This window comes from Chelonoidis abingdonii, chromosome 5 (assembly GCF_003597395.2).
Source record: "Chelonoidis abingdonii isolate Lonesome George chromosome 5, CheloAbing_2.0, whole genome shotgun sequence".
NCBI lineage: Eukaryota > Metazoa > Chordata > Testudines > Testudinidae > Chelonoidis > Chelonoidis abingdonii.
This window is the reverse complement of record NC_133773.1, coordinates 120024482-120048869: the sequence shown is the minus strand read 5'-3', so window position 1 is coordinate 120048869 and position 24388 is coordinate 120024482. Positions and strand designations below refer to the sequence as shown.

Here is a 24388-nt window from a genome sequence, read left to right as displayed (position 1 = left end):
CTTAGGCATCTGAGTAATCCTACTGAAGCCACATTGTTTAAAAACATACATATGCTTAACTACCTTACTCAAACAAGGTCAGTGTGAGCTGAGAGCCATTCAATTGCTACAGCACAACACAAGCAGCAGAACAGCCAGTGAATAAATCAGAAAGAAAGATTAAGAGTAAAATTATAAATGAGCAGATTCTATTTTCAACTATAAAGGTGTAAACTGGAGTGAATCCAATGAAGTTCAGGCCTGCCCAGTGGATTCAGGGGGCCTCGGACAGGGCTGGGTCTTTGGCAGCAATTTGGCAGCGGGTCCTTCCCTCCGAGAGGGAGCCACTGCTGAATTGCTGCCGAAGAATGAAGCGGTGGCAGTAGAGCAGCCTAAAACCCGCCAATTGTGGCTTTCCCCCGCCCCGCCGCTTGTGGCGCTTGTACTCACCAAGTGCCGCTCCAAGGCTTCGGCAGCACTTCAGTGGCAGGTCCTCCACTCGCTCCAAGTCTTCTGCTGCACTGAAGGACTTGCCACTGAAGACCCAGAGCGAGTGAAGGGCCCGCCACCGAAGTGCCACTGAAAACCTGGAGTGGCTTGCAGGGGGAATAGGGGAAGTTACTACAGATTTGCACTACTGTAACAGAGTGAAAGACTGAATGCAGAATTTTCCTTCTGTGGGAAATTGAGATTTTGATATAATTTTCCATTCTGAATTAGAATTAAAAGTCATAATATCAAAATTTTCACTAAATTAAAAATTCTGAAAATTTGGTTATCAGAAATGACTAAATGGATTTTTTTTGACATTTTCAATAAAAATGAAATGATGTAACATGTCAAAACAAGTTTTTTTTATTTTCCATTTTCCTGATAAGAAAATCAAAAATCTTAGTTGAGATTGACATTTTCTGGGGAAAATGCTAAATTCAACAGAACGATATTTTGCTAGGAGAAAAAAAAATGATCAAAGAATCTCAACTAGCTCTAATAGTCTGGTGGGATTCAGGAACTAGTCAGTTTTAATCCTGGCTCTGCTACTCAGTAGCTGTTCGTCCTTGAGAAAGTCATATCATCTCGGTTTTGGTTTTCCCACATTTAAAATAGGGATAATCCTGACCATGCTCACCTCATAGAGGTGTGAAAGTTAATTAATGAATGTCTGTGCAGAGCTTTGAACATAAAAGTACTACATAAATGCTAAGTAGGAGTCATCCAGAGATTCAGATGTTGCTGTTGGAAGAAGCTTGTTTGGCATCAGGACTTAAGAGCTGGGGCCATGAACCTTCTTCCCATAGCTGTGCAGTGGAAAAGAAAGATGAAAGAGAGGAAAAATTCCAGCTTCTGAGCATTTTCAGTTTTGTAAACAACGGAAAATATGAAAGGATGTAAAAATAAACAAACTGATTCCAAAGGTCAATAGTAAAAAAACATTGATATAAACAAAAAAAAAACTGAAAAAAGTCACTGGCTATTATTTTTTTTTAAACATCTGTCTCTCTCTCTCTCTCTCTCTCTGGGAGTAGAATATTCTGTGTGCTAAACTGTTTTGTATACTGAAATATAGAAATGCAGAAAATACCTTAAGTGTCCTGTCCTGTCTATGACTTTTCAGTTAGCTCTGTTGACAATCACATTGATACGAAAATTAAACAAGCCATCTCAAATCTGACAGTCCTTCTTTACCATACAAATTGTCTAGAGGAACAAACTGATCATTTTAAGCTGACCTAACAAACATGGGTCAAAAAAGGCTTGGCACATTCCTAAGCATTGTGTACCTTAGATCTGTTTGAGCCCATAAAGTTTGTGGTGCACATGCAAGATCTAAACTCATTTGATCATGTAAATGGGGAGAACAAACAAACAAGGTGTCAGCCAGTGCCCTTCACACACAATGCCTTTTCCTCTGCTGACACTATCCTGAGGTCTGAGTCCCAGGAGAGGAAGTTCACAGGAGGCCCAGATTATGCATAAAGCAAACCTTATCTGGGGTTTAGGTTTATTTAGAGATTTGCTTTTCTGTCTCTAAGTGTCAGGGCCATAAAGTGGGCTGTAGGATTTAGTGGCCAGAGCCAGGAGAAGAGTCAGGGCTGTGGCCACCCCAAGAGTCAAAGCCACCATCAACAGTGAGGGTAAGGGTAAGGAAACAGGAACACGGCAAGTTAGCAGAAACCAAGCAAGGAGGCAGGGACTTGCTCTCAGAGGTCTAGGTAATCACAAGCCTAGCAGCTAGGTGCTCAGACAAGGGATCAGACAGAAAGAGGAAGCTTTATACTCAGTGGTGTCCAGTCAGCAGTCTGTGATTAATCATCTGATCCCACTGGGTCAGCAGGTGTAGCTTTTGGTGGTGGGGCATTAGCAGCAGCTCCCTCATCAGCCCCAGTAGCGTGGTTCTCTGTCCTCATTTCTACAGTCTGTGAGCACCTGAAGATTTTTCATTTATTTATTCTGAAAACACCACTGTGATGTAGGGAAATGCTATTATTTCCATTTTATAGCTGGAGACCTGTGGGACATGCAGGAAGTCAGTGGCAGAGCTGGGAATTGAACCCACATCACTAGCTAGCATCCTAACCACTAGAGTATCTTTCTTCTATGCTTTTCCCTGGTGTAACCAGAATACCACCAGTCAAGTCTCTGGCCCTATTCCCACCATGCACTTTGTGAAAGATGTGAATAAATTGGAAAAAGTTCAGAGGAGAGCAACAAAAATGATTAACGATCTGCAAATCATGATCTACATGGAAAGATTGAAAACACTGGGTTTATTTAGTCTGGAGAAGAGAAGAATCAGGGGAGACATGATAACAAGTACATAAAAGTCTGTTATAAACTAAAGAAAAGGGTGATAAATTGTTCTCCTTATCCGCTGAGGACAAGGCAAGAAGTAATGGGGCTTAAATTGCAGCAATGGAGATTAAGGGTAGACATTAGGGCAAATTTCCTGTCAGGGTAGTTAAGCATTGGAACAAATTATCTAGGAAGGTTGTGGAATCTCCATCACTGGACGTTTTTAAGAGTAGGTTAGACAAACACCTGTCAAGGATGTTCTAGATAATACTTAACCATGCCTCTGTGCAGGGGACTGGACTAGATGACCTACTGAGGTCCTTTCCAGACCTAGAATCCTATGATTCTGTGGTGGAAGACCCCTCCACCCCCATGCCAACAGACACTAAAAGACCTCTATGCCCAACCCATCACAGATCCATTGATATAGCTGTTTGTGTCCCCAGATGGAAGGGTTAATTTTCTAGGCCAGTTTATTATCCTCTTTCCTACAATGTTGTCTGTTGTTTAATTATTAGTATGATGTGAGTATGGCAAAATATATTTAGCTTAAATATAAGTTCTGCTGGAGTCTGTAGCAATCACTATGTTGCTGTTTTTTATGGATGCCTCTAGATTAGAGCACTTTATAAAAAAAAATGCACTCTCATTTTTTTCACTTTCTTTTTCAGGTGATATAGTTTAGAGACTTGTTCCAGCATTTGAGACATTTTCTCTCTGTAAATTTGAAGGCTATGGAAAATCAAAATTACATTTAAATCACCTTCTTGATTGATTCCTCCAACATTCAATACTAAACAAAGAAAATGTCTAAGAGAAATAAAGGGCTTGACACTGCCAGCAGATGACTAGAAAGAAGCCCACATGATGGTGAAATAACAGTATAGCCCCTTCTAATATAATGCTTTCAAAACAGGAAGACCAAGTATATATAGCATGAAATTTCGTGCCCCTTCTTCCCCCCCTGCCTCCACCATGGGCCTTGTGGGAACAAAATCCATTTGTATCTGGAACGTGGCAAGAGTATTGTGGACATGCACACAGGAGTGCTGAGTAAAAGCACCCAGAATAAAGTAACACTACCCTAATAATAAATAGCGCCCCCCATCCCCCCAACATCAAAACATCCACAACCCAAGATGAGTTTTGTAGTGTGCCCCAAAAGTTAACTAAGCTGGGTTCTGCCAGAGTCATTGGGAGGATAGGATAAGGGAAGCAAATTCCAGGGAAAACAGCTTTCCATCAGTCCAGTCCTCTGGTCTTCAGTCAGACAAGATGGAGACATAAAATAAGGTGGTGGTAACACAAAGGCACTGAGACACCTATTTCTTCACTAGCCTTCCTCATACACATGTTCAGCAGAGAGGAGCGAACCCCTGCTATATAAGCAACTAGTCTGAAGCTTCTGGCAAAGCTTTTAATTGAATCTTTAACTAGGTCTGAGTGTACCTGCGTGCAGTTTTACTTCTCTCTTCCTTTAATTGGAGAAGTGTATTTCATTAGGTTCCCTTGTAACTAATGTGGAAGGGTGTTCTTTTAACTCCTAAACCTAGATTTGGAGTTTCTATTTTGAACTAGTTTTCGCTGTTATCTGAATTAGTTACATCTGGTATAATGGGTTTCCCCTCTGCCTCTTAATGTGCCTCTGTAAATTGAAGAATCATTTTTCTAAGAGTAGTTCCAAATGCCAATGAGAGTTGGTGTTTTAGCTAGGGAAATTGTTTTAATTTTAGTAGTGGAGGATTATGATTTTTTTCCCCTTTAAAAATGTTTTGACCTTTGATGGATGGGAATTTTGTATCCCTCTATGGGAAGTCCATATTCAGACAACATTAGCATTGGAATCATTTTGGATCTAGATGTCTATGATATTGCTTTCTTTTTGGATCTGATCAGGAAAAAACAGGTACAGTGTATGTATGCAATGCCTGCTAGACATAGACAAACCAAACCAAAATACAATAGGGTAATGCATCTTTAGATACATTTTTAATGGCAGACACATCAGTGTTTCCAAATAGGATGGAAATAGTAAACAGGAGTCTCTCGTTTCACAGTCAGCATTACCTTCTCTGTAATCAGCTACAGTTATGAAGGCGATTCAGTTGTCTGAGAAACAGTACCAAACAATTAGCTTCTGCATCTGCCTCCTAAATTATTTTTAAATAACTTTTTCCTGCAACAGAAGGTTTGGAAACTTGTTTCGACTCTCTTGAAAACATGACAGATAAGGTGTCCTTAAAAAGATCTGAATTAGGGAGGAACCCCCACCCCCAAAACCCGGAATCTGCCAAAAATATATTAAACAAGTTAAAGAGAAGTAAAGAACCGTAGAAAATAAAGAACTAGGGGTGAAATTTTCAAACTTAGGTGCGTGAAATTTTTAGGCACCTAAAGTGTTTTGGTGCAAAATTTTGGCTCTGATTCTGTCAATATGACCATGAGTATCAGAGGGGTAGCCGTGTTAGTCTGGATCTGTAAAAGCAGCAGAGAATCCTGTGGCACCTTATAGACTAACAGAGGTTTTGGAGCATGAGCATGTTCATGAGTAACTTTGAGTTCCATGGGACTACTCACATCTGCAACGTTATTCATATGCATAAATATTTGCAAGATCGCAGCCTTAGTTAGTGTCTTAATAGGGATGCTGGGGGAGATCTCCAGCTGATGTGATTTGTCACTGATCCACCGAAGTCATAAGCGATACATTTTGTTCATCAAAACTACATCTCCATTGACAAGAAAATTATTACAATTTAACAATTAGATTAAGCTAAATATTGTTATCTGCCCATGTCATGATATAATTCCCAACTCTGGACCTTAGCGTCCAAAAGATTGGGTACCAGCATGAAAGCCTCTAAGCTTAATTACCAGCTTAGATCTGATAGGCTGCCACCAACCAGGAATTCCAGTGCCTGGTACACTTGTGTCCCCCAAAACTTCCCTGTGGGACCCCAAGACTCAGATGCCCTGAGTCTCCTAACAAAGGGAAATAAACCATTCCCCCCACCTCTCTCCCACCCAGAATTTCCTCTCTGGGCTAACCTGAGAGTTACTGATGCAACCTCTTTACATCACAATACCAAGAAGCATGTCTCCTCTCTTCCACAAAGAGACAAACCCAAAGACAAGGAAACAGAAAAGATTCTATCTCTCTTCCCCCTTAGCTTCTTCCCGCCCTGGGACACTAGGAGAGTTAAACACAGAGAGCAGTTTTTCCCCTCCCCCCTGTCTTTCCTTTCTCCCACCAATTTCCTGGTGGGTCAACTAGAAAAAAAAATCAACAGGCCTTAAAAAGCAAAACTTTTAATAAAAAAAGAAAGAAAGAATAGAATAACAGTTCTCTGTAATCTAGATGGTAAGATACAGGGTTTTCAACTTATAGAAAATGAATAAACAATAGAAAAGGGATAAACAGCCTTATCCAAAAACAATACAATTTAAAGTACTTATAGCCAAATACACATAAAGACTCCACCAGCCAGATACACAGATGCAAATACAGCAAAACAATTTAAAAGACTATACTTTTGCTAACTTTGTACTTACAACTGGGAAACAGAAGATTAGAAGGACTGGAAATAGACCCTCTCATAGCTGAGAGAGCACAGAACAGACAAAGACCCAAGACCAAGAAAAACCCACAAATTCCCTCCCTTAAGCTTTGAAAAATCCGGTTTCCTGATTGGTCCTCTTGTCAGGTGTTTGGTTCCCTTTGTTAACCCTTTACAGGTAAAAGAAACATTAACTCTTAGCTATCTGTTTATGACAGCCCAAATGATAAATACTGATATATATGAGGATGATTCTGAAGATAATTTATGCAAGATTTTGGTATCTCATTTGTAATTTCTAACTTTAGGCTGCAGTAACAATAATCATTATGTCAGAATAAGAAAGGGTAATTAGTATGTTACTTGTCCTATTTGAAACCCAAAATGTTTTAGGTTCTTTTTAATCTCAAAAACTCTGGATTTCATCTTTTTTCACATTACGACTGGAAGCGGCTACTTGCAATCAGTGCATCGTTTTAGCAGCTGTGATTAAATAGAGGTATGTATTTTGGAGTTATACATAAAAGGTTAAAAAAAAAAAAAAGCCAAATATTTCCATTTGCTTTGCTTTTGTATTAGCATATACCTGTGAAGATAATCACATCTATGGTAGTGCATGCTATTAAGGTCAGATAGCATGTATCTGACCCCCTCAAAATTTACTATAAGCTTTTTTACTGGTCCCAGTTCCACCCTCATGTAAGCCAATGGACTTGTGCTGCTCACACTAGGGTTGAATTTGACTCAGTGACTTAAAAGTAAGCACTGGTTTAAGAGAACGTTATTTGCAGCATTGAAAATACAAGGAATGGAGGTAATCTTTAGTTTTTGAGTAGTTGAGCTGAACTTCTTGTCAAAAGAATTCACTCCTGCTATGAAGGATTGGTGCAAGGCAAACCCTGCACAGAGACTGTATGAGGATCGGGGGGAAGGGGAACCAGCTGAATGGCTGGAAGGGGTGCCTGTACTCTCCTTATGTGTCACACACATGGCTTTTGTGCTGGCCCTGAAGAGTCCACTTGGGGAGTGAGCCAGGGAGGATCTAGGTGTTGGTCAGGGGAGGGTCCATAGGTCCAGTACCTTGCACAACTGGTGTGGAGTGACTGTGGCCATTACCCCAGTCCCTAGGCTGGAGCAGAAGCTGTGGGTAGGAGGGAAGGTGTCCTGCACCCTGGTTTGGTTTGGTGAGGAGGGAGCTTACCTTCCAACTCTTTTTTGCTGTACCCATATGAGTCAAAATGTTCTGGCTCTGTGTGTGTGTTGCTAAAGTGAATGTCATCCATCATTTCCTAAAACAGGTTAGATGGGCTGTTTTTCTCCCACCCCCTTCTCAATTTGCTTGACGGTGCTCTTTCAGCTACAAGGGTCATGCTCTTCTAAGCTCATTGCTAGAAGCTGTGTAATGCCCATGCACTGTACACTTTTGCTGAAAAGATGAGGTGTGTGGCTTCTAGTAATAACTCTGAATCAGATGCCAGGAAGTACAGCTAGCACCTCTCCCTAAAGAGACCAAGAACATAATCTCTGCAATTCACCTAGCTTCATTTGCCTGATTAACCAATACCATCTATACCTGAAGTACTATATGGTTTGATCAGGTCCCTTCAAAGTTAGTGGGAGCTGGCCCATGTTTTTCAGGTTTGAAAAAAACCTGAACCAACCCCAAATCTGTGACAAGCATATCATTCTGGGGAGATTTTCGCAAGAGTTATGATGATGGAATGAAGCCTGAGAAGCATTTAATCAAATCATTTCTTACTTTTTATTCATTTTCTCACGTGCCTTCATTCAGTAAATCATTTTTAAAAACAGAATCCAACTCTTCAAAAGTGGAAAATTGTCTTCTAGAAAATAAACCAATCATAGAAAGGTAGGGCTGGAAGGGACCTCGAGAGGTCATCTAGTCAAGTCCCCCTATTCTTCAGGAATAGAATATTTTCATATCAGAGGATATTATAAAGACGCAAAGCCCCTTATGTTGCAAGAACATATGCACATGTGTAGCATTAAGCATGTGAGCAGTCCCCTTACTTCACTCAAACTGCTCATGTGTTTAAAGTTAAGTACGTGTGTTTGAGGGATCAGACCTAAAATTGGCTACCCTCTGTTCTGACTGAGAGCCATTTTTATCTGAAAGAAAACATAAAGTGAACCGAGTTTAATTATTTTTTTGTCACAGAAGGAACCACCAAACCTCCTATACATCACAGGCCACTGACATCACCCAGCACTTACACACTAAACCCAACAACTTCACTTAGATCCACAGCCCACAGGAGACTAAACTATTGTGTGTCACAGACAGAGAACAGGAGGGGCTAAAGCGTACCACTGCCTGAGGTACCTGCAATGGCAGGCAGAAAAATGATTAACTGAGATATACGCAGATAATCCTGGCAAGTGAACCACATCCACACACTGCAGAGGAAGGAAAAAAACCCAAAGTCACTGCCAATGTGACTTGGCTTAAAATTCCTTCCTGAACCTACATATGGTGATCAGTTTGACCTACAGCATGTGAACAAGAACCAGCCAGCCAAGCACCTGAGAGGGAGAATGCTCAGTGCCACCTCACAGCACAGGCCCACACCAACCATTGTCCAATAACCTAATGCAAATTTTGCTCTCTGTTATGGTAGGGTGAATGAGAGCAGAATTTAATTTAGTTTGTACATCAGGACGAAAACACTGAAACATCCTTGGAGAAATAAATGCAAATGTCTATTAGTAAACAGTTAAAATGACAGCGATAACTGGATAGAGGATTTGCAAATTTAGATCATCTAGACTATTGACTCACATTCGGAACAAAGCCTGGTGTCACAGCTTTCTCCAGGACAGCATCCCAGTTGATATCAGCTAAGTACGGAGAGCTCTGAATGTCTGTAAGGCTTGAAAGGCGGCACTCGGGATCCTTAGTGAGGAGCTGTGATTGAAACAATGCATTTTCTAAGACACTGTATGCCATAAAGATTTCAAGAAGGGTAAATGCATCTTACTGATGTAGATAATAGGATTTTTAATTAGGAAAAGCTTGGAGAACCATCGCATACTTCTTACAAGTCCCAATATTTTTTAAAAAATAACTTATGTGATGATCTGAATACATTTTCCAGACCTGCAGAAGAGCTCTGTGTAGCTCGAAAGCTTGTCTCTCTCACCAAAAGAAATGGGTCCAGCACAAGATATTACCTTACCCAGTTTGTCTCTCCAATATCCTCAGACCAACATGGCTACAATAACATGGCATATAACATTAAGGTAATGTAATTACCATCTGAGGGCTGTTCAGTGACCTATAGAATATGAAATGAGTTAGTAGCACTAGTCCATTTACTAGTGGACAAGAGTCCAAGTGATAAAAAAAACAACTTCCCATCATAATTTGACACTATCTTACATGCATTCTTTCAGTTCATTATCATATGTTTTTGCTGTGAGCTCCCTGACAACAGTGAAAATTGACCATCTCATTGCTCCATATAACAAAAACCAGATCTCTCATTCTACCAAATGTAAATCTGAAATGTATCTCCCAGTGCTCCAGTGGTACATTTAAAAACGCTTCCTGCTTAGGGCTGCCAGGTGTCCGGTTTTCAACCAGAACACCTAGTCAAAAAGGGATCCTGATGGCTAAAGTCAGCACCGCTGACTGGTCCATTAAAAGACCAGCTGGCGGGGCTGGCAGGCTCCCTACCTGGCTCTGCGCAGCTCCCCGGAAGCAGCGACGTGTCCCTCAGTTCCTAGGCAGAGGGACAGCCAGGGAGGCTCTGCACGCTGACCCTGCCTCGAGTGCCAGCTCCGCAGCTCCCATTGGCCGGGGTTCCCGGTCACTGGAAGCTGAGAAGGCAGCGCACAGAGCTGTGTGGCCTGCCTGGACCTAGGAGGTGAAGAACATGTCACTGCTTCTGGGAAGCTGCCCAAGGTAAGCATCATCCAGACCCTGTACCACACTCCAAACCCCAACCCCCTGCCATAGCTCAGAATCCCCTCCCATACTCTTAACCTCTTGGCCACACCCCAGAGCCCACTCCTGCACCCCAAACCTCTCATTCATGGCCCCACCCCAGAGCCCTCACCACCTCTCACATCCCAACCCCCTGCCTCAGTCCAGAGCCCCCTCCCATACTCTGAACCCCTTGGCCCTGGCCCCCAGCCCGGAGCCCTCTCCTGCACCCCAAACCCCTCTGACTCAGCCCTACTCCAGAGCCTGCACCCCCAGCTGGATCCCTCACCACCTCCTGCTCCTCAACCCCCTGCTCCAGCCCAGTGAAAATGAGCGAGTGGGTGAGGGAGAGCAAGTAACAGAGGGAGGGGGGATACAGTGAGCAGGGGTGGGGCCTCAGGGAAGGGAAGGGGCTGGGGGCAGGACAAGGGTGTTCAGTTTTGTGTGATAGAAAGTTGGCAACTCTTTTCCTGCTCAAAGATATACCTTGCTGTGTAACTTGGAGATGAAGAAATCTGGGCTCAGGTGGACTGATGGAGGAAAGCAAATTTCAGTGTCATGGGACTTCATGGAGAATGTCCAGCCTGTAGCTTCTGGTCACTTATAGCGACGAGGATCCAGCCTGAGAACCTTTGCTGCTGCAATTACGGGAGCATGGCACAAGGAGAGAGGCAGTTCCTAGGTTTTTAGGTAACTTTGCTGGCAATCTCAGCAGAGAGGCAAAGGACTGAATGGAAATGAAGAATGTGATGCCCCCAAACTAGGGCTGAGGCAAGAACAGGGCAACAGAGGAGGTGCCACTGCTGGATCTGTGGAAAATAGACACCCTTGGTCTGTAGGCTTGTTTCAGGAATAATCAAATTCCTTATAAAAACGTAATTTAAAAGATAAATTGAACTGTTTTTTCAGACCAGTATGATAACAATAATAAACCAACTTCATAGGACACAATGCAGCATCTCTGCTGTTCAGGAAAGCCAAAGAAAGGCACCTTTCGCTCTGTCCATGAGATTAAAACAACCTGATACATGTATGAGCTGTATCTTGCTTCTATGATATCCACTGGATTATTTGGGGGAGAAGGCAAGTGCAAATAGCGCTTGTACTGTCTTACCTTTTTCAGCAATGCTATCATGCCCTTGCACCATGTGGATGAGTAATGAACTCTTTCTATCTTGAACATGTTGAGGACCTCATCAATTGGAGTGGCTGAATGAATTTCGTATGGCCTCTGTGGTGAAGTTAAAATAATATTAATGTAAAATCAGTAAGGAAGGTTATAAACAGAGCATACAAAATCTTTGTATGCCTGACTTCAGTATTGCTTACACTAGAAAACAGTGTTTCTTTAAACATACAAGACTTACAATATCTTAAAAGCTAACCCTTCTCATATGGATTGCGTGTGAATTTCTTTGGTACTAATGAATTTAAATACACAGTAATTTAAATTTTTTTTTTGTTTTTATTTTGTAATATTTATAGCAGTGGGAAAGCTTTCAAGGTCAGTTCAAATTAGATTTATGAATATTTTTGTCTCTGGAGCCATCTGTGTGACATGTAGGTTATTTTATTATTAATTGTTATTATTTATTATTACAGATGAGCCTGGAGGCCACAACAGAGATCAGGGCACCATTGTGCTTGGTGCTGTATTTACACTTAGTAATAGATAGTCCCTTTCCCCAAAAGTTTACCGTCTAAACAGAGAAGACAAAGAAAGGACGAATCATCATCTTCATTTTACAACTGAGCAATGGAGAGATTAAATGACTTGCCAAAGATAACATGAGAAATCTGTGTCAGAGCAAAAATATAAAAGCAGATCCTCTATACCCCAGTCCAGTCCAGGGACTTAATCTCAAGGCCATCCATATTCCCCATGCCCAGGTGGGTAAGTGGTGAATTTAAGCTTGTTTGTTTAGGCAGCTACTGGGCATATTTGCAGTCATGCTTCCCTCTACACCTGCCAATCTTACAAAACAATTTGGTTTTGAAGCTTATTACATTGCTCCAACCTCCATCATATTTTAAGGTATTGTGAAAAATGCTGATACTGATGTTCTTTGGTTAATTTGAACAGTCCAAGAGCTTCAAGACATGGTCATTTTGGCCTGATCTTTTGAGGTTCTAGGAATCTGCAGCGCCCATGTTTTTCAATAGGAAGTGTGGCTGCTTAGTCCCTCTGAGAATCAAGTCACTAGTGATTTGCTCCATGCAGAGGATGAGAAAGGGAAAATTGGAGAATTATAGTTTTGCATGTATATGGCATTTCCCCCCAAGGATCTCAAAGCACTCTGGAAACCTCATTTAAGCCTCACAGTGTACACTGAAAGTCAGTGGCCAAGTCAGGGATAGAGTGCAGGAATTCTGACTCCTAAATCCTGTTCTGCTCTCTGTTGAGGACACAACTTTAGAAGCCTGTGAAAACTGCTTTTTTACATTCTATAAGCTGTAAGGATGGTATAATATTTTAACTTGAGCATACTTGGAGTTTACAGGAGTGACACAACTAGACTATAAAAGGAATTTAAATCTGCCAAGAATGAATAGGAAGTTTTTGATACACATAGAAACCTTTTTACACCTTCTAGATCAAACCAGGCAAGAGCAATGGAAAGAAACTGTTTCCAAACTGACTGGTTTCAGAGGGATAGTCGTGTTAGTATGTATCAGCAAAAACAATGAGGAGTCCTTGTGGTACCTTAGAGAGTAACAAAGGTATTTGGGCATAAGCTTTTCTGGGCTATAACCCAGTTCATCAGATGCATGGAGTGGAAAACACAGTAGGCAGGTATAAATATACAGCACATGAAAAGATGGGAGTTGCCTTATCAAGTGGGGGGTCAGTGCTAATGAGGCCAATTCAATTAGGGTGGATGTGGCCCATTCTCAGCAGCTGACAAGAAAGAGTATCAACAGAGGGAAAATTATTTTTTGTAGTGACCCAGCCATTCCCAGTCTTTATTTAGGCCTAATTTGATGGTGTCAAATTTGCAAATTATTTCCAGTTCTGCAGTTTCTCACAGAAGTCTGTTTTTGACTTTTTTTGTTGAAGAATGGCCACTTTTAAGTCTATTATTGAGTGTCCAGGGAGACTTAAGTGCTCTCCTACTGGTTTTTGAATGTTACAATTCTTAATGTCTGATTTGTGAACATTTATTCTTTTGCACAGAGACTGCACGGTTTGGTCAACGTACATGGCAGAGGGGCATTGCTGGCACATGATGGCATATATCACATTGGTAGATGTGCAGGTGAATGAGCCCCTGATGATGTGGCTGATGTGGTTAGGTCCTATGATGATGTCCCTTGAATAGATATGCGGACAGAGCTGGCAACATGGTTTGTTGCAGGGATTGGTTCCTGGGTTAATGTTCTTGTTGTGTGGTGTGAAGTTGTTAGTGAGTATTTACTTCAGGTTGGGAGGCTGTCTGTAAGTGAGGACTCGTCTGTCTCCCAAGGTCTGTGAGAGTGAGGGATCGTCCTTCAGGATAGGTTGTAGATCCTTGATGGTGCACTGGAAAGATTTTAGTTGGGGATTGTAGATGATGGCTAGTGGCATTCTGTTCTCCAATCCCTCAGACAGAGACAAACACCTATAGGATCTCTATAAAGTATTCTTAAAACTACAATATCCACCTGGGGAAGGGAAGAAACAGATTGACAAAGCCAGAAAAGTAGCCAGAAGTCACCTACTACAGAACAGGCCCAACAAAGAAAGTAACAGAACGCCACTAGCCACCACCTACTTGGTAAGGCATCCCACTTGGTAAGGCAACTCCCATCTTTTCATGTGCTGTGTATTTATACCCGCCTATTGTATTTTCCACTACATGCATCTGATGAAGTGGGTTATAGCCCACGAAAGCTTATGCCCAAATAAATTTGTTAGACTTTAAGGTGCCACAAGGGCTCCTCATTGTTTTTTCCAAATTGAATTACACTCACTTCAGTCACAAAGCCTGATGAACTATTACAAGCAGAGATTCTAGTCTGAGCAAGAAAGAATACCCCGTTACAGAAAACTTAATTGCATCCCAGTTGGTGGCCAATGGCAGAGTGCTTAGATAAGACTAAGTTTTCAGATGTGCAGTTAAAATGATGGCTTCTGAGAGATGGCAGGTGCCGTGTAGATGCAATGCTGATGGCACCTTTGACTGCTCAGAACTCAACCTGGCTATACACAACTGCAGCCTAATAAGGCTTCTGGCCTATATAGTATCCACGATGAGCTAATCAATCACTTTGGACCAATCACCAAAAGCTAGATGCTTCAGTTTCTGATTTGTTGTACCCAGAATTGCACCATCCCAAAAGCCTGCTGCCAAGCAAAGGCCATAGTTCCCAACCCAAGGAAACCATTGACAGAACCAAATAGCTGCCAGCCAATTTCTCTGCTATGTGTTACCTATAAATTGATGTATGTAGTGTTGTAGCTGTGTTGGTCCCAGGACATTAGAGAGACAATGTGGGTAAAGTAATACCTTTTATTAGACCAATTCTGTTGATGAGACAAACTTCCAAGCTAACACAGAGCTCTTCTTCAGGTCCTGTGTAAGCTTAAAAACTTGTCTCCTTCACCAACAGAAATTGGTCCAATAAAAGGTATTACTCTCATTCCCCTTGTCTCTATAAAGTGATGGAAAGATGAATCCTGATGCAGATTAATGAAGTAGTTGAACCTCAGCTGCCTCACATTCTGGCTGGATTTAGGAGGGGACAATGCATTCAAAATCAAACACTTCATCTCACTGACATAAAAGATGCATTTGAGTCAGGAAAAAAAGTTGGTGTAATCCTTATTAATCTAATGGCAGCCTACAACAATGTGCAGCCTATCAGTCTGACTGCCAAGCTGCTGAAAGTTATTCCATGTAAGGCGATAATCATTTCCTGGATGAACTGCACTACCAGCCAAAGCTCCATTCTGCAAGAGAGGGAGAAATTCAGTCACCATAAACATCTCCACAATGGCCTTCCACAAGAGTCAGTTTTGGCTCCGCTTTTGTTCAATATACACAGATACAGCCTTTCTGAAACCCAAGCAGAGAAGTATGCATATGCTGATTACATCTGTGTTGCTGGAAATGACTTCTACAGGTTTGAAGGCAATCTTAGCCAAGACAGAATACTTTGACCAATTACTTCCAGCAATGGAGACTAATTCTCAATGAAACCAAGACAACAGTAACTGCTTTCCATCTAAACAATCATCTTGCTAACTAATCCATCTTGACTTGTGTCCAAGGATAGCCATTGCCATTCCATCCAGTTGTCACATAGCTGGAAGTAAAACTTGACCCCAGCCAGACATACTGTCTCAGCTGGAACACCTGAAAAGGAAGATCTCTTCCTGTACTGCCATGATATGGAAACTTTCAGGGAGAAGAACCTTTGGTCCTTTGAACATCTGTTTTGTCCTAGTGTTTGTTCTAGCTGAATGCTGTTCTGAGATCTGGAGGTGCAGCTGCCACATTCAACTTGTTGTCACAGCTGAATCCAGCAACTCATATTATTAACGGCTGCTTGAAGTATACACCAGCCTGCATTCTGCATATGCTAGCACACATATTCTGCAGACCTTTGTTGAGATACCATTACTGTTAAGTCTGCCTGGAGAACTGTGACAGATGAAACCAATCTAGCCTATACTCGATGAGGACCCCATCCTGAAAGAAACCTTTCCTGAATCCCCTCTTCTGGCCTTTCAAGAACTCCCTAACCTCTCCAAGCTCATCATCAGAAGCAAGCTCCCCACAGACCAGGACACCAACTCAAAGCAGTTCCAGACCCTGCCAGAACAACAGATACAAAACCTGCAGACAGATCTCCTCTGTTACAATGATCAACACCCACCTTGACAACACACCATTCAAGATCCATGGGTCCTACACAGCCCTATCACAACATGTGATGTACGTCATCAAGTGCACTAAATGCCCCAATAGCAACTATGTGGGTGAAACCAGACAGACAATCTACGCTCTCAAAAGAACTCATACAGGAAAAATGATAAAAGATAAAACATCAAATCACCTGTGGGTGAACAATTTTCACAAATTTCTCATTCTATATCTGACCAATAGTCTTCATCCTCAAAGGGAACCTGCACAACACTTTCAAAAGATGAGCCTGGGAGCTTAAATCCATAACTTTACTAGACGCTAAAAATAACAGACTGAACAAAGTCACTGTTGTTACAGCTTATTATAACAATCTGTAACCCACTAACAACCTCTCCAGCAGCTTCTCTCCTCCCTTCCTTTCCTCCTTATGACTGGAGGGGTATCAACGGGCCACTACACCTTGAATGGTCCCTTGAAATATGTGTTAACTACTTATACTAAACACTCTGTTCCACGTTGTATTTAGCAGAAACTGAGTTAGTTTCCCAGACCTGAAGAAGAGCTCTGTGTAAGCTGGAAAGCTTGCGTCTTTCACCAACAGAAGTTGATTGAATAAAAGATATTACCTCACCCACCTGTCTCTCTAATATCCTGGGATCAACACAGCTACAACACTACTGCATACTCTTTCATCTATGACTGACTGATGCCCCATTCTCAGACAGGGAACAATACACAGCACCAGCTTGAAGGTCTGTTCATATTCAGGGGAGGAATCCCACTCCTGTGGTCTGGGATTGACACCATGGCTCATCTCTTGATACCCCTTTGCTATGGCAGCTCACACACTCTTGAACAAGAATGCTACTGCCCCTTTATCGTGCATGGATGATCAATGCCACCAGGAAGCACAAAATTATGTCCTCTCAGAGTGAAAGCATCAGTGGCAAAGAGAGTCTAACACACTAAGTAAATTCATGAGTCCATCACTGCACCTGCCTCTTTGTCCACTTGATCACAAATCTTGGACAAGCCTCAGAGGCTACTCTCAGGCTTGACCAGAGTTGCTGCAACCATGCACTGGTTTTCTCCCCATACTGTGACTGTGGGGCACCGTCACAGACAATAACTCATGTGATGGAAGTGTGCCCAATCTGACCTCTGGAGAGTGATCTACAACACACAGCTTGCCTTGATACAGAGGCCATGCTCTGGTAACAGAGCCTGGACACTGAGTGATGTGGCATCTGAGAGAGAGAGACAAGAGTGGGCAGACTTATATCATGGCTACCCTAATGCGTAGTTTTAATTTCCTGGGGGGTTAACATCTTGCAATGATTTACAAGTTAGCTTCTCTTTTTTGGCAGTTCTTTTAACTGACTAGCTATCTAACTGTGTCTGCTGTGCTGTGTGAATGGACAGACCACACTGGGAGATTATGCAATACACTGGAAGGGAGCAATGGACTGAGCAGGTTAGTACAAATTCCAAACTGCTATGGTAGCTACTGCCCCGCTTCCAATAACGTGCCGTTTTGGCTAACTGGTATTGTACAGTACAGTGCAACAAGAACAGCTGTGAGGATTATGACCCTCCCCCCTGCACAAGATTAGTTAGATCTAACAAGGGTAGAGGCAAACAAGAACAGAAAGTCAGCACAAACAAAAAGCAATGTATTGTTTAATGTAACTTATCTTGATCTCCATCAGACCATTTTGTAGGTTACCCACATTCTATCACCAGTTCCAGAGTGAGAAATGATCTAACTATTCGGTCACACAACAGCAGATTTAGGCCTCCCTCGTCCTCTCTTCTTTTTCCCATTGGTGGTTTTGTGGTTCTTTCGCCTGCTGTGGGATTCCTGCAGCTTCCTCTGAAGAATCTGGTGCTAGCCATTGTGAGAGACCGGACTAGAAAGAACACGGCTGTGATCCAGTACAGCCATTCCTTTGCTCCTATGGAAATGAGCCATACGTGCTCTTGCAGCTGAGCTCAGTGTTGTGGGAGCACAGAAGAGAATTGGGCTGGCTGCCTGATCTTGCCGCCCTTTATAAGCCCTGCTTCCTCACAGGGGGCCACTACAGTGGCAAGTGGGGGTTTTGAAGTGTGTGCTTTTAATGTGTAGTAGCATAGGTAGGTTTGAGTACATTTCCTCAGCTCTACTACTCCTTTTCTTGTGCTTTGTGCTCCTCTGGTTGGGCCTTGTCTAGATTAGTAAAAATGGTGTTTACAATTTAGAAAAACAAGCACTTTTTCCATACTCTAGACAAGGCCATGGACTAATCTGTCCCCACAATTACAGCCTGCTCCACAAGCGACAAACCCTGCTCAATAGGGCAGAAATGCCTGGCTGGGTCATGAGATGGATGGTGGTGTTTTTATTTTAACATGGTTTTGAAATTCAGCCTCTGTTCCAGCCTTGTTTTGTCTCTATCAGAGAAAATCATTCTGGGAAGATTGTGCTGAGCTTGGCAGATAGATACCTAATCTACATAATGATTAAAATAATTGGCAACTCTGTGATCAGGGCTGGAACTCTACATCCTCTGTTGTGCACTCCATCACAATGTTCTCTTCCTGAGAACCCCTCTGTCAACAGACTACTGTTAAAGCAGTATGGTGTTATTTCATTGGTTTTTAATCTAAGTAGATCTAGTAGTAGTGCTTTTTATTAAGGTTGCCTGACACTTCCCATTACGATACCCTGTTTTTCAGTTGCGCATGACTTTGCCAACCTGTAAACATTTGGGCTAAAAATGTACATGCCATCCTTGTCTGCTTTCTCTAATTAGAATTTGAATTCTTTAGGTCAGGGATTGTTTTATACTATTTGTTTATACCATGCCTGGCATGATGGGGAGCTGATCTCTGTTGGGGCTTCTTGGTGTTTGTTCAGTAATACAAATAGTAATTATGACTTTTCTAGAGAATGTCTACCATGTATGGTGACCACCACGCAGCAAAGAGTTCTATAATCCTCTTCCCCCCACAAACCTCCAAAAAGGAATGAAATATAAAATGAAACACTTAAGCCACAAGTAACTGCACAGAAATTTTATTTAAAGTGCTATCTTCCATGGGAAATGGTAAATAAATATTTAACACTATCAGGCTTTATTCCTTTGGAACCAAAATGGAATGGAATTTTTCCATTATCTTCTGTGAAACTCAACCATGCTTAGGAAGATTTTTCATCAAGCTCATTCACATACTTGACTAGATAAGTAATGAGTGGTCTGGCAGAGAAGCCTCTCTTGTGGTTGGTCCAAACATCTTGGCATATTATATGAACTCTTCTAAGGAATTGCTCAAGAGAGCAAAAATATAATGAAACCCCATAATACTTAACTTATATATTGAAAAGATTTAATTGTTTCCATTGTGGTATATTCATATATCCAGGACTCAATCCTGCCGCCCTTACTTAGCAGTCCTCTGAGCAAAGCCTGCAGGAGAAGCCCTTAATGTTTCATTTGAACACACCATGTAGTTTACGTCCTTTTTTGGTGAACTGCCATGAAATAATTACTAGAGCTGGGTGGAAGCTTCATAACAAAATGTAAAACTGGGAAGTTACCCCCAGTTGGAGGGTGCACTAGAAACCCAAATCTCATTCATGCCAAACTTAGTTAAGCAAAATAAGTCAGACACTCTGCAAACATTTCAACTACTGTCAGGCAAAACTTTAAATAAAACCAAAACTAAACACTCTTACCCAACCCCGCAGCAATTCATACGCTGTAATTCCTAGTGACCACCAGTCTACTGGGTATGAATATCCTGGAGCTCCATCCATAAAGGCCTGGAATACTTCTGGAGCTAAAATAAATAAATCAAATCTAATGAAGTGCATTGTACTTTAAAGTTAAATGGTAGCTTGTTAATAATATTTGCATTTGAATAAAAAGGAACGAGTGTGAAGTTAGGTGAAAGTAATCACTCAATCTGCATTCAGAGATGCACAGAACTGTTTTCAGGAGTGTACGAAAATTCCTAGTTTAATTAGGAACAAGGGATTTTGCATGCCCAGCTGCACTGTTTGGTGTTCAAACATAAAAAGAGAGATGGTCAAGAGTGTACAACATTCAGGCTTTAGTCCTTTCTCCAGATATACAGTTCTCCCTCTTCCAACACTTCCTGTAAGTAGAGTTCTCTAAGTTCCTAGACATTACCCTATACCAGGGGTAGGCAACCTATGGTATGCGTGTCGAAGGTGGCACACAAGCTGATTTTCAGTGCACTCACACTGCCAGGATTCTGGCCACCGGTCCAGGGGCTCTGCATTTTAATTGAATTTTAAATGAAGCTTCTTAACATTTAAAAAACTTGTTTAATTTACATACAACAACAGTTTAGTTATCTATTATAGACTTATAGAAAGAGACTTTCTAAAAATGTTACAATGTATTATTGGCACGCGAAACCTTAAATTAGAGTGAATAAATGAAGACTCGGCATACCACTTTTGAAAGGTTGCCAACCCCTGCCCTATACATAAGTATACAATATTATAACAACCGCCATTGGGAAGATATATATTGTAGCATGCCTAGCTCAGAATACTGTACTCGGCATACGTAAGGCAAAACATTATCAGTTATTTTGAAAATACCCAATTGTGCATTGAAATTGCCATTCAATTTTAAAAAGAATCCAAGGAAAAGATATATTCATTATTTATTAAATGTTTCTAGATACATAGAGGCAAGTGCATTACTGAAGTGGAGAATCATATATGAAATATGTTTGTTACTTAATGCCTGGAAGATTAAAATTAATAAATGAACTTTGTGAGCCAAATTCAACTCTAGTGTATTCAAATTCAACACTTAAATTAATGGAGTAAATGCTTTCTTAATACTGGAATGAATTTGGCCTTTGAATCCAGACAGCTGGTAGAAACAACTGTAACTTTAACCACTGGACTATGACCACCAGACTCATTTCACATAAGTCATTCGACATCTGTCATGTAGAATCAACTTTTGGTCACTACTGACTTGAGATGGATTGGAATTGGTAACCAAAAGGTGAAAGACTTTATAATTCTTTGCCAACTCCCTGAATCAGTCATTCCCCCAGTACTGAAATGGATATAAACCTCCTGCTTTAGAGTTTAAACCAATCTCTAAGAATTAAAGATTAAGATGAAAACTTCCTAGGGGATATTTGGCCACTGTTAGAGACTGGATATTGGACTTGTTGGACTGTGACTCTGATCTAGTATGGCAATTCATATGTTTCAACACAGAGTTAAAAATCTGGAGAGGCTTTATCATCTATGTTGTTATCTTCCAGGCAAAATGTTTATTGGGATTTTTCTAGGCCATCCATTTTATATTTGAAATTCACATATTGAAATCTATATATGAAATCGGGATTGTTTGGGTTTGAGATGAAAATAAATTAGAGTCAACCAAATTTGTAGGAGTTGAAATGTAACTAAATATCTTGGGAAATACTAAGTTCCCTAACTGATTTCAATTTCAGTGTTGAACAAACTCAAATGCAAAGACAGTCACTTTGACTGTATTGCCACAGAAGGTTAATTTAGTGGTTATTTTATTTATTCAATCTAGAAAATAATACAAGACTCAAATCTCCAACTCACGTATCATACATCCAAAATTCTATATTAGGATGAAATTAAGTTAATTGTTTTTTAAATTAAATATAAATCCAGACACTAATACAAAATCTGACCTGATTTGAGGTATACTATTTATGAAGTGATAAATGCCATAGAAATAGCTTGCCCACTAAAAATGCCTTTGATCTTTTCAAAATCAGACATATTATTAGTTAACTTTAGTAAGAGAAAAAAATCTTCTAAATAAAAGATCTGTAGAATCTTTTGAAAACCACAGACAACTAAAGTAAGATACGAAATGAAAAGGTAGTCATGCTTTTCTAATTAGTTCACAGTATAATGTCAGTAAACTCTGTGATAACACCACATTCCTTGGATATTTTCTAAACAATGGTATTGCCAAGCTGAACCATGATGCTAGATTGCAATTACCAGGTGAGTTCTTCCATGGCTGATACTGAGACTAATGCACTACATTACCATCTCATCACTTACAATCGCACACTAATGTGAATCTGGCATTAAATGATCTATCCTCTAGTCTAGTCACAACTAGTTCAGAGTGGCAGCCAGGGGTTTGACTATCTCACTTAGGGAATCTGCTTTAACTAAATAAAAGGAGTTCCTTATGGAGAAGTTTGTGACTTTTGGATCATTTCCTGGGGCATTCTGAAGACCTGGATTAAAACTCCCTTAAGTGATGAATTCAGAATGTCCATAAACCTACTATTCACATCTTAAGCTGTATTTACACATAGAGCAGTTCTTTATGAAATATACAACTGGGAATATAATAGTTTGTTTTTCTTACACGAGTCATAATTGTCCCTCATTCATATTTTAGGACAATTTAAAAATTATTGAGCCGAAAGTCTGTGAAGAAAGCTTGCTTGCTATATAGGCATATTATTACTCTGTTGTATGGTGCAGCATGACGCTCATTACTTAATTAATAGCTGCACTGTTGCAATATCGTGAGGGGCCCCTCTTTCATTTCTGTGGGGTAGCATTGAAAGTGCTTCATTGATGTAATGTTTAGAATTGTGTGAGAGGGTTGTAACACTGCCAGACTGCTACAGCTGGGTTTTTCTAATTCAGTGCCTGGGTTATTTATTTTATTTGTTGTGTCTGAGAGCTGCAGTGAACAATGTCACCTCATCCCCAAATTAGGTTGATCAGCAGGATGTGCTTCAAGTTTCAGCACTGAGCCAACTGTTTGTTTGGTTTTGAGGTCTATTTAAAGGTGCTCTGTTTTCCCACCTTAAGCTGGTGACAGTGTCTTCAGATCAGAAAATGAACATTTAGGCTCCTGTTTTCTAAAGCAGATAAGCAGCTTTTCTCTGCTTTAATGGTATTTATTTTCCTTCTAGAGCAACTCTCTGTAGTCCAGTAGCTTGAGAGACAGTTTTAGGATTTAAACACTTGCTCTACCAGATGAGAAGAGCCTGAATGAGTTAAGGTGTTGCATCAATTATGGCAAGTTATGTGGTACCTTATATGGCCCTATTGAAGCCAATGGAAGTTTTGCTACTGACATCCACGGTACCAGGATTTCACCCCCTTGGGCCCTGATTCAGCAAAGCACTTAAACACATTATTTTAAGCATATGCTTAAGTCTCAGAATGTGGTTAAAATTAAGCATGTGTCTAAATGCTTTTCTGAATTGGGATCTTAGGTCCACAGGATACCATCAGATCTTTATTGCAAAGCTCTGTGATTTGGCAATATTGGTGCACTTCAGGGCCCGACAACAGCCTCCTTGCTGAATTTTGGACCCATAAGAGGATGCCACCCTGAAAAGGAGGGGTGGATCCTACATATGATCTGCATTTGCATTACAAGAGCTTTGAATTGGAGTGTATGGAATAATGAAAAGAGACTATTCTGTGGAGGCCAAATTCTGAGTACAAACTGTTTGGGATAAAAGCGAGTAAAGAGTCTGCAGTGGAGCATTAAAAATGGCCACTGACTTTACTCATTGTGTTTATTGAAATATGTAAAACAATTATCCAATGCTATTAAGAGTAAAGGTCAAATCCAGCCCTGATGCCCAGGGCTGTGGAAATCCCCCAGCAACAGAACCAGTGTGGTTCTATCATATAAAAGCAGGAGGGAGCTTGCTTCAAGTAGACCATGCATGCGGGTGGACACCCTGGTGTGGTGTGGAGCCCAACTCTGGGCAGGCACCTGATGCACAGGGTAGGGTCTTGGGTGGTCAGAGTTGGAGAGGGAAAGAGGCTCTACTACTGTGTGGATCCTCTGCTGCTGTGTCCCTTCATGATGTGGAGCTGCATGAGTTATGGAGGGCTACTTCAACCCTTCATGGAGTAGATCTTCAGCATATCTACAGGCATGAGGTGGAGAGAATGCCGACCCTTCTTCTCCCTGCACATCTTCCTAGCCCTCAGAGTAGCTACTTGGACTGGGCTTTGTTTTTTGCCCTAATCGATTCATTCAAATGTGTTGAACTGAAAGAGCCCAGGTAAGAGGGGAAATTCCATTTCTGCCTGGTTCCAGTGAAATCCACCCACCAATGCTCTTCAGCAAGATATTAACTTAAAATTGTTGAGACTGATCTTACTAGCATACATCATTGCAGTGAAGTCAATGGGGTTTTGTGTGGTAGCAAGCATAACTCTTACCATGAGGTTAAGTGCTTCACTAGCTCCGTCT

At 41.2% G+C, this 24388-nt stretch overlaps 1 protein-coding gene across 1 annotated transcript in view; it reads right to left on the bottom strand.

Moving 5' to 3' along the window:
- STK32B (serine/threonine kinase 32B) overlaps positions 1–24388 on the bottom strand; it is a 283372-nt gene that overhangs the window by 35242 nt on the left and 223742 nt on the right. Inside the window, exons 7-9 of the mRNA XM_032792001.1 lie at positions 19840–19943; positions 11390–11506; positions 9130–9255 (exon numbers count right to left, since the gene is read on the bottom strand). Of these exons, the coding sequence (XP_032647892.1) occupies positions 9130–9255; positions 11390–11506; positions 19840–19943 (347 nt within the window). The remainder of the gene's footprint in view (positions 1–9129; positions 9256–11389; positions 11507–19839; positions 19944–24388) is intronic.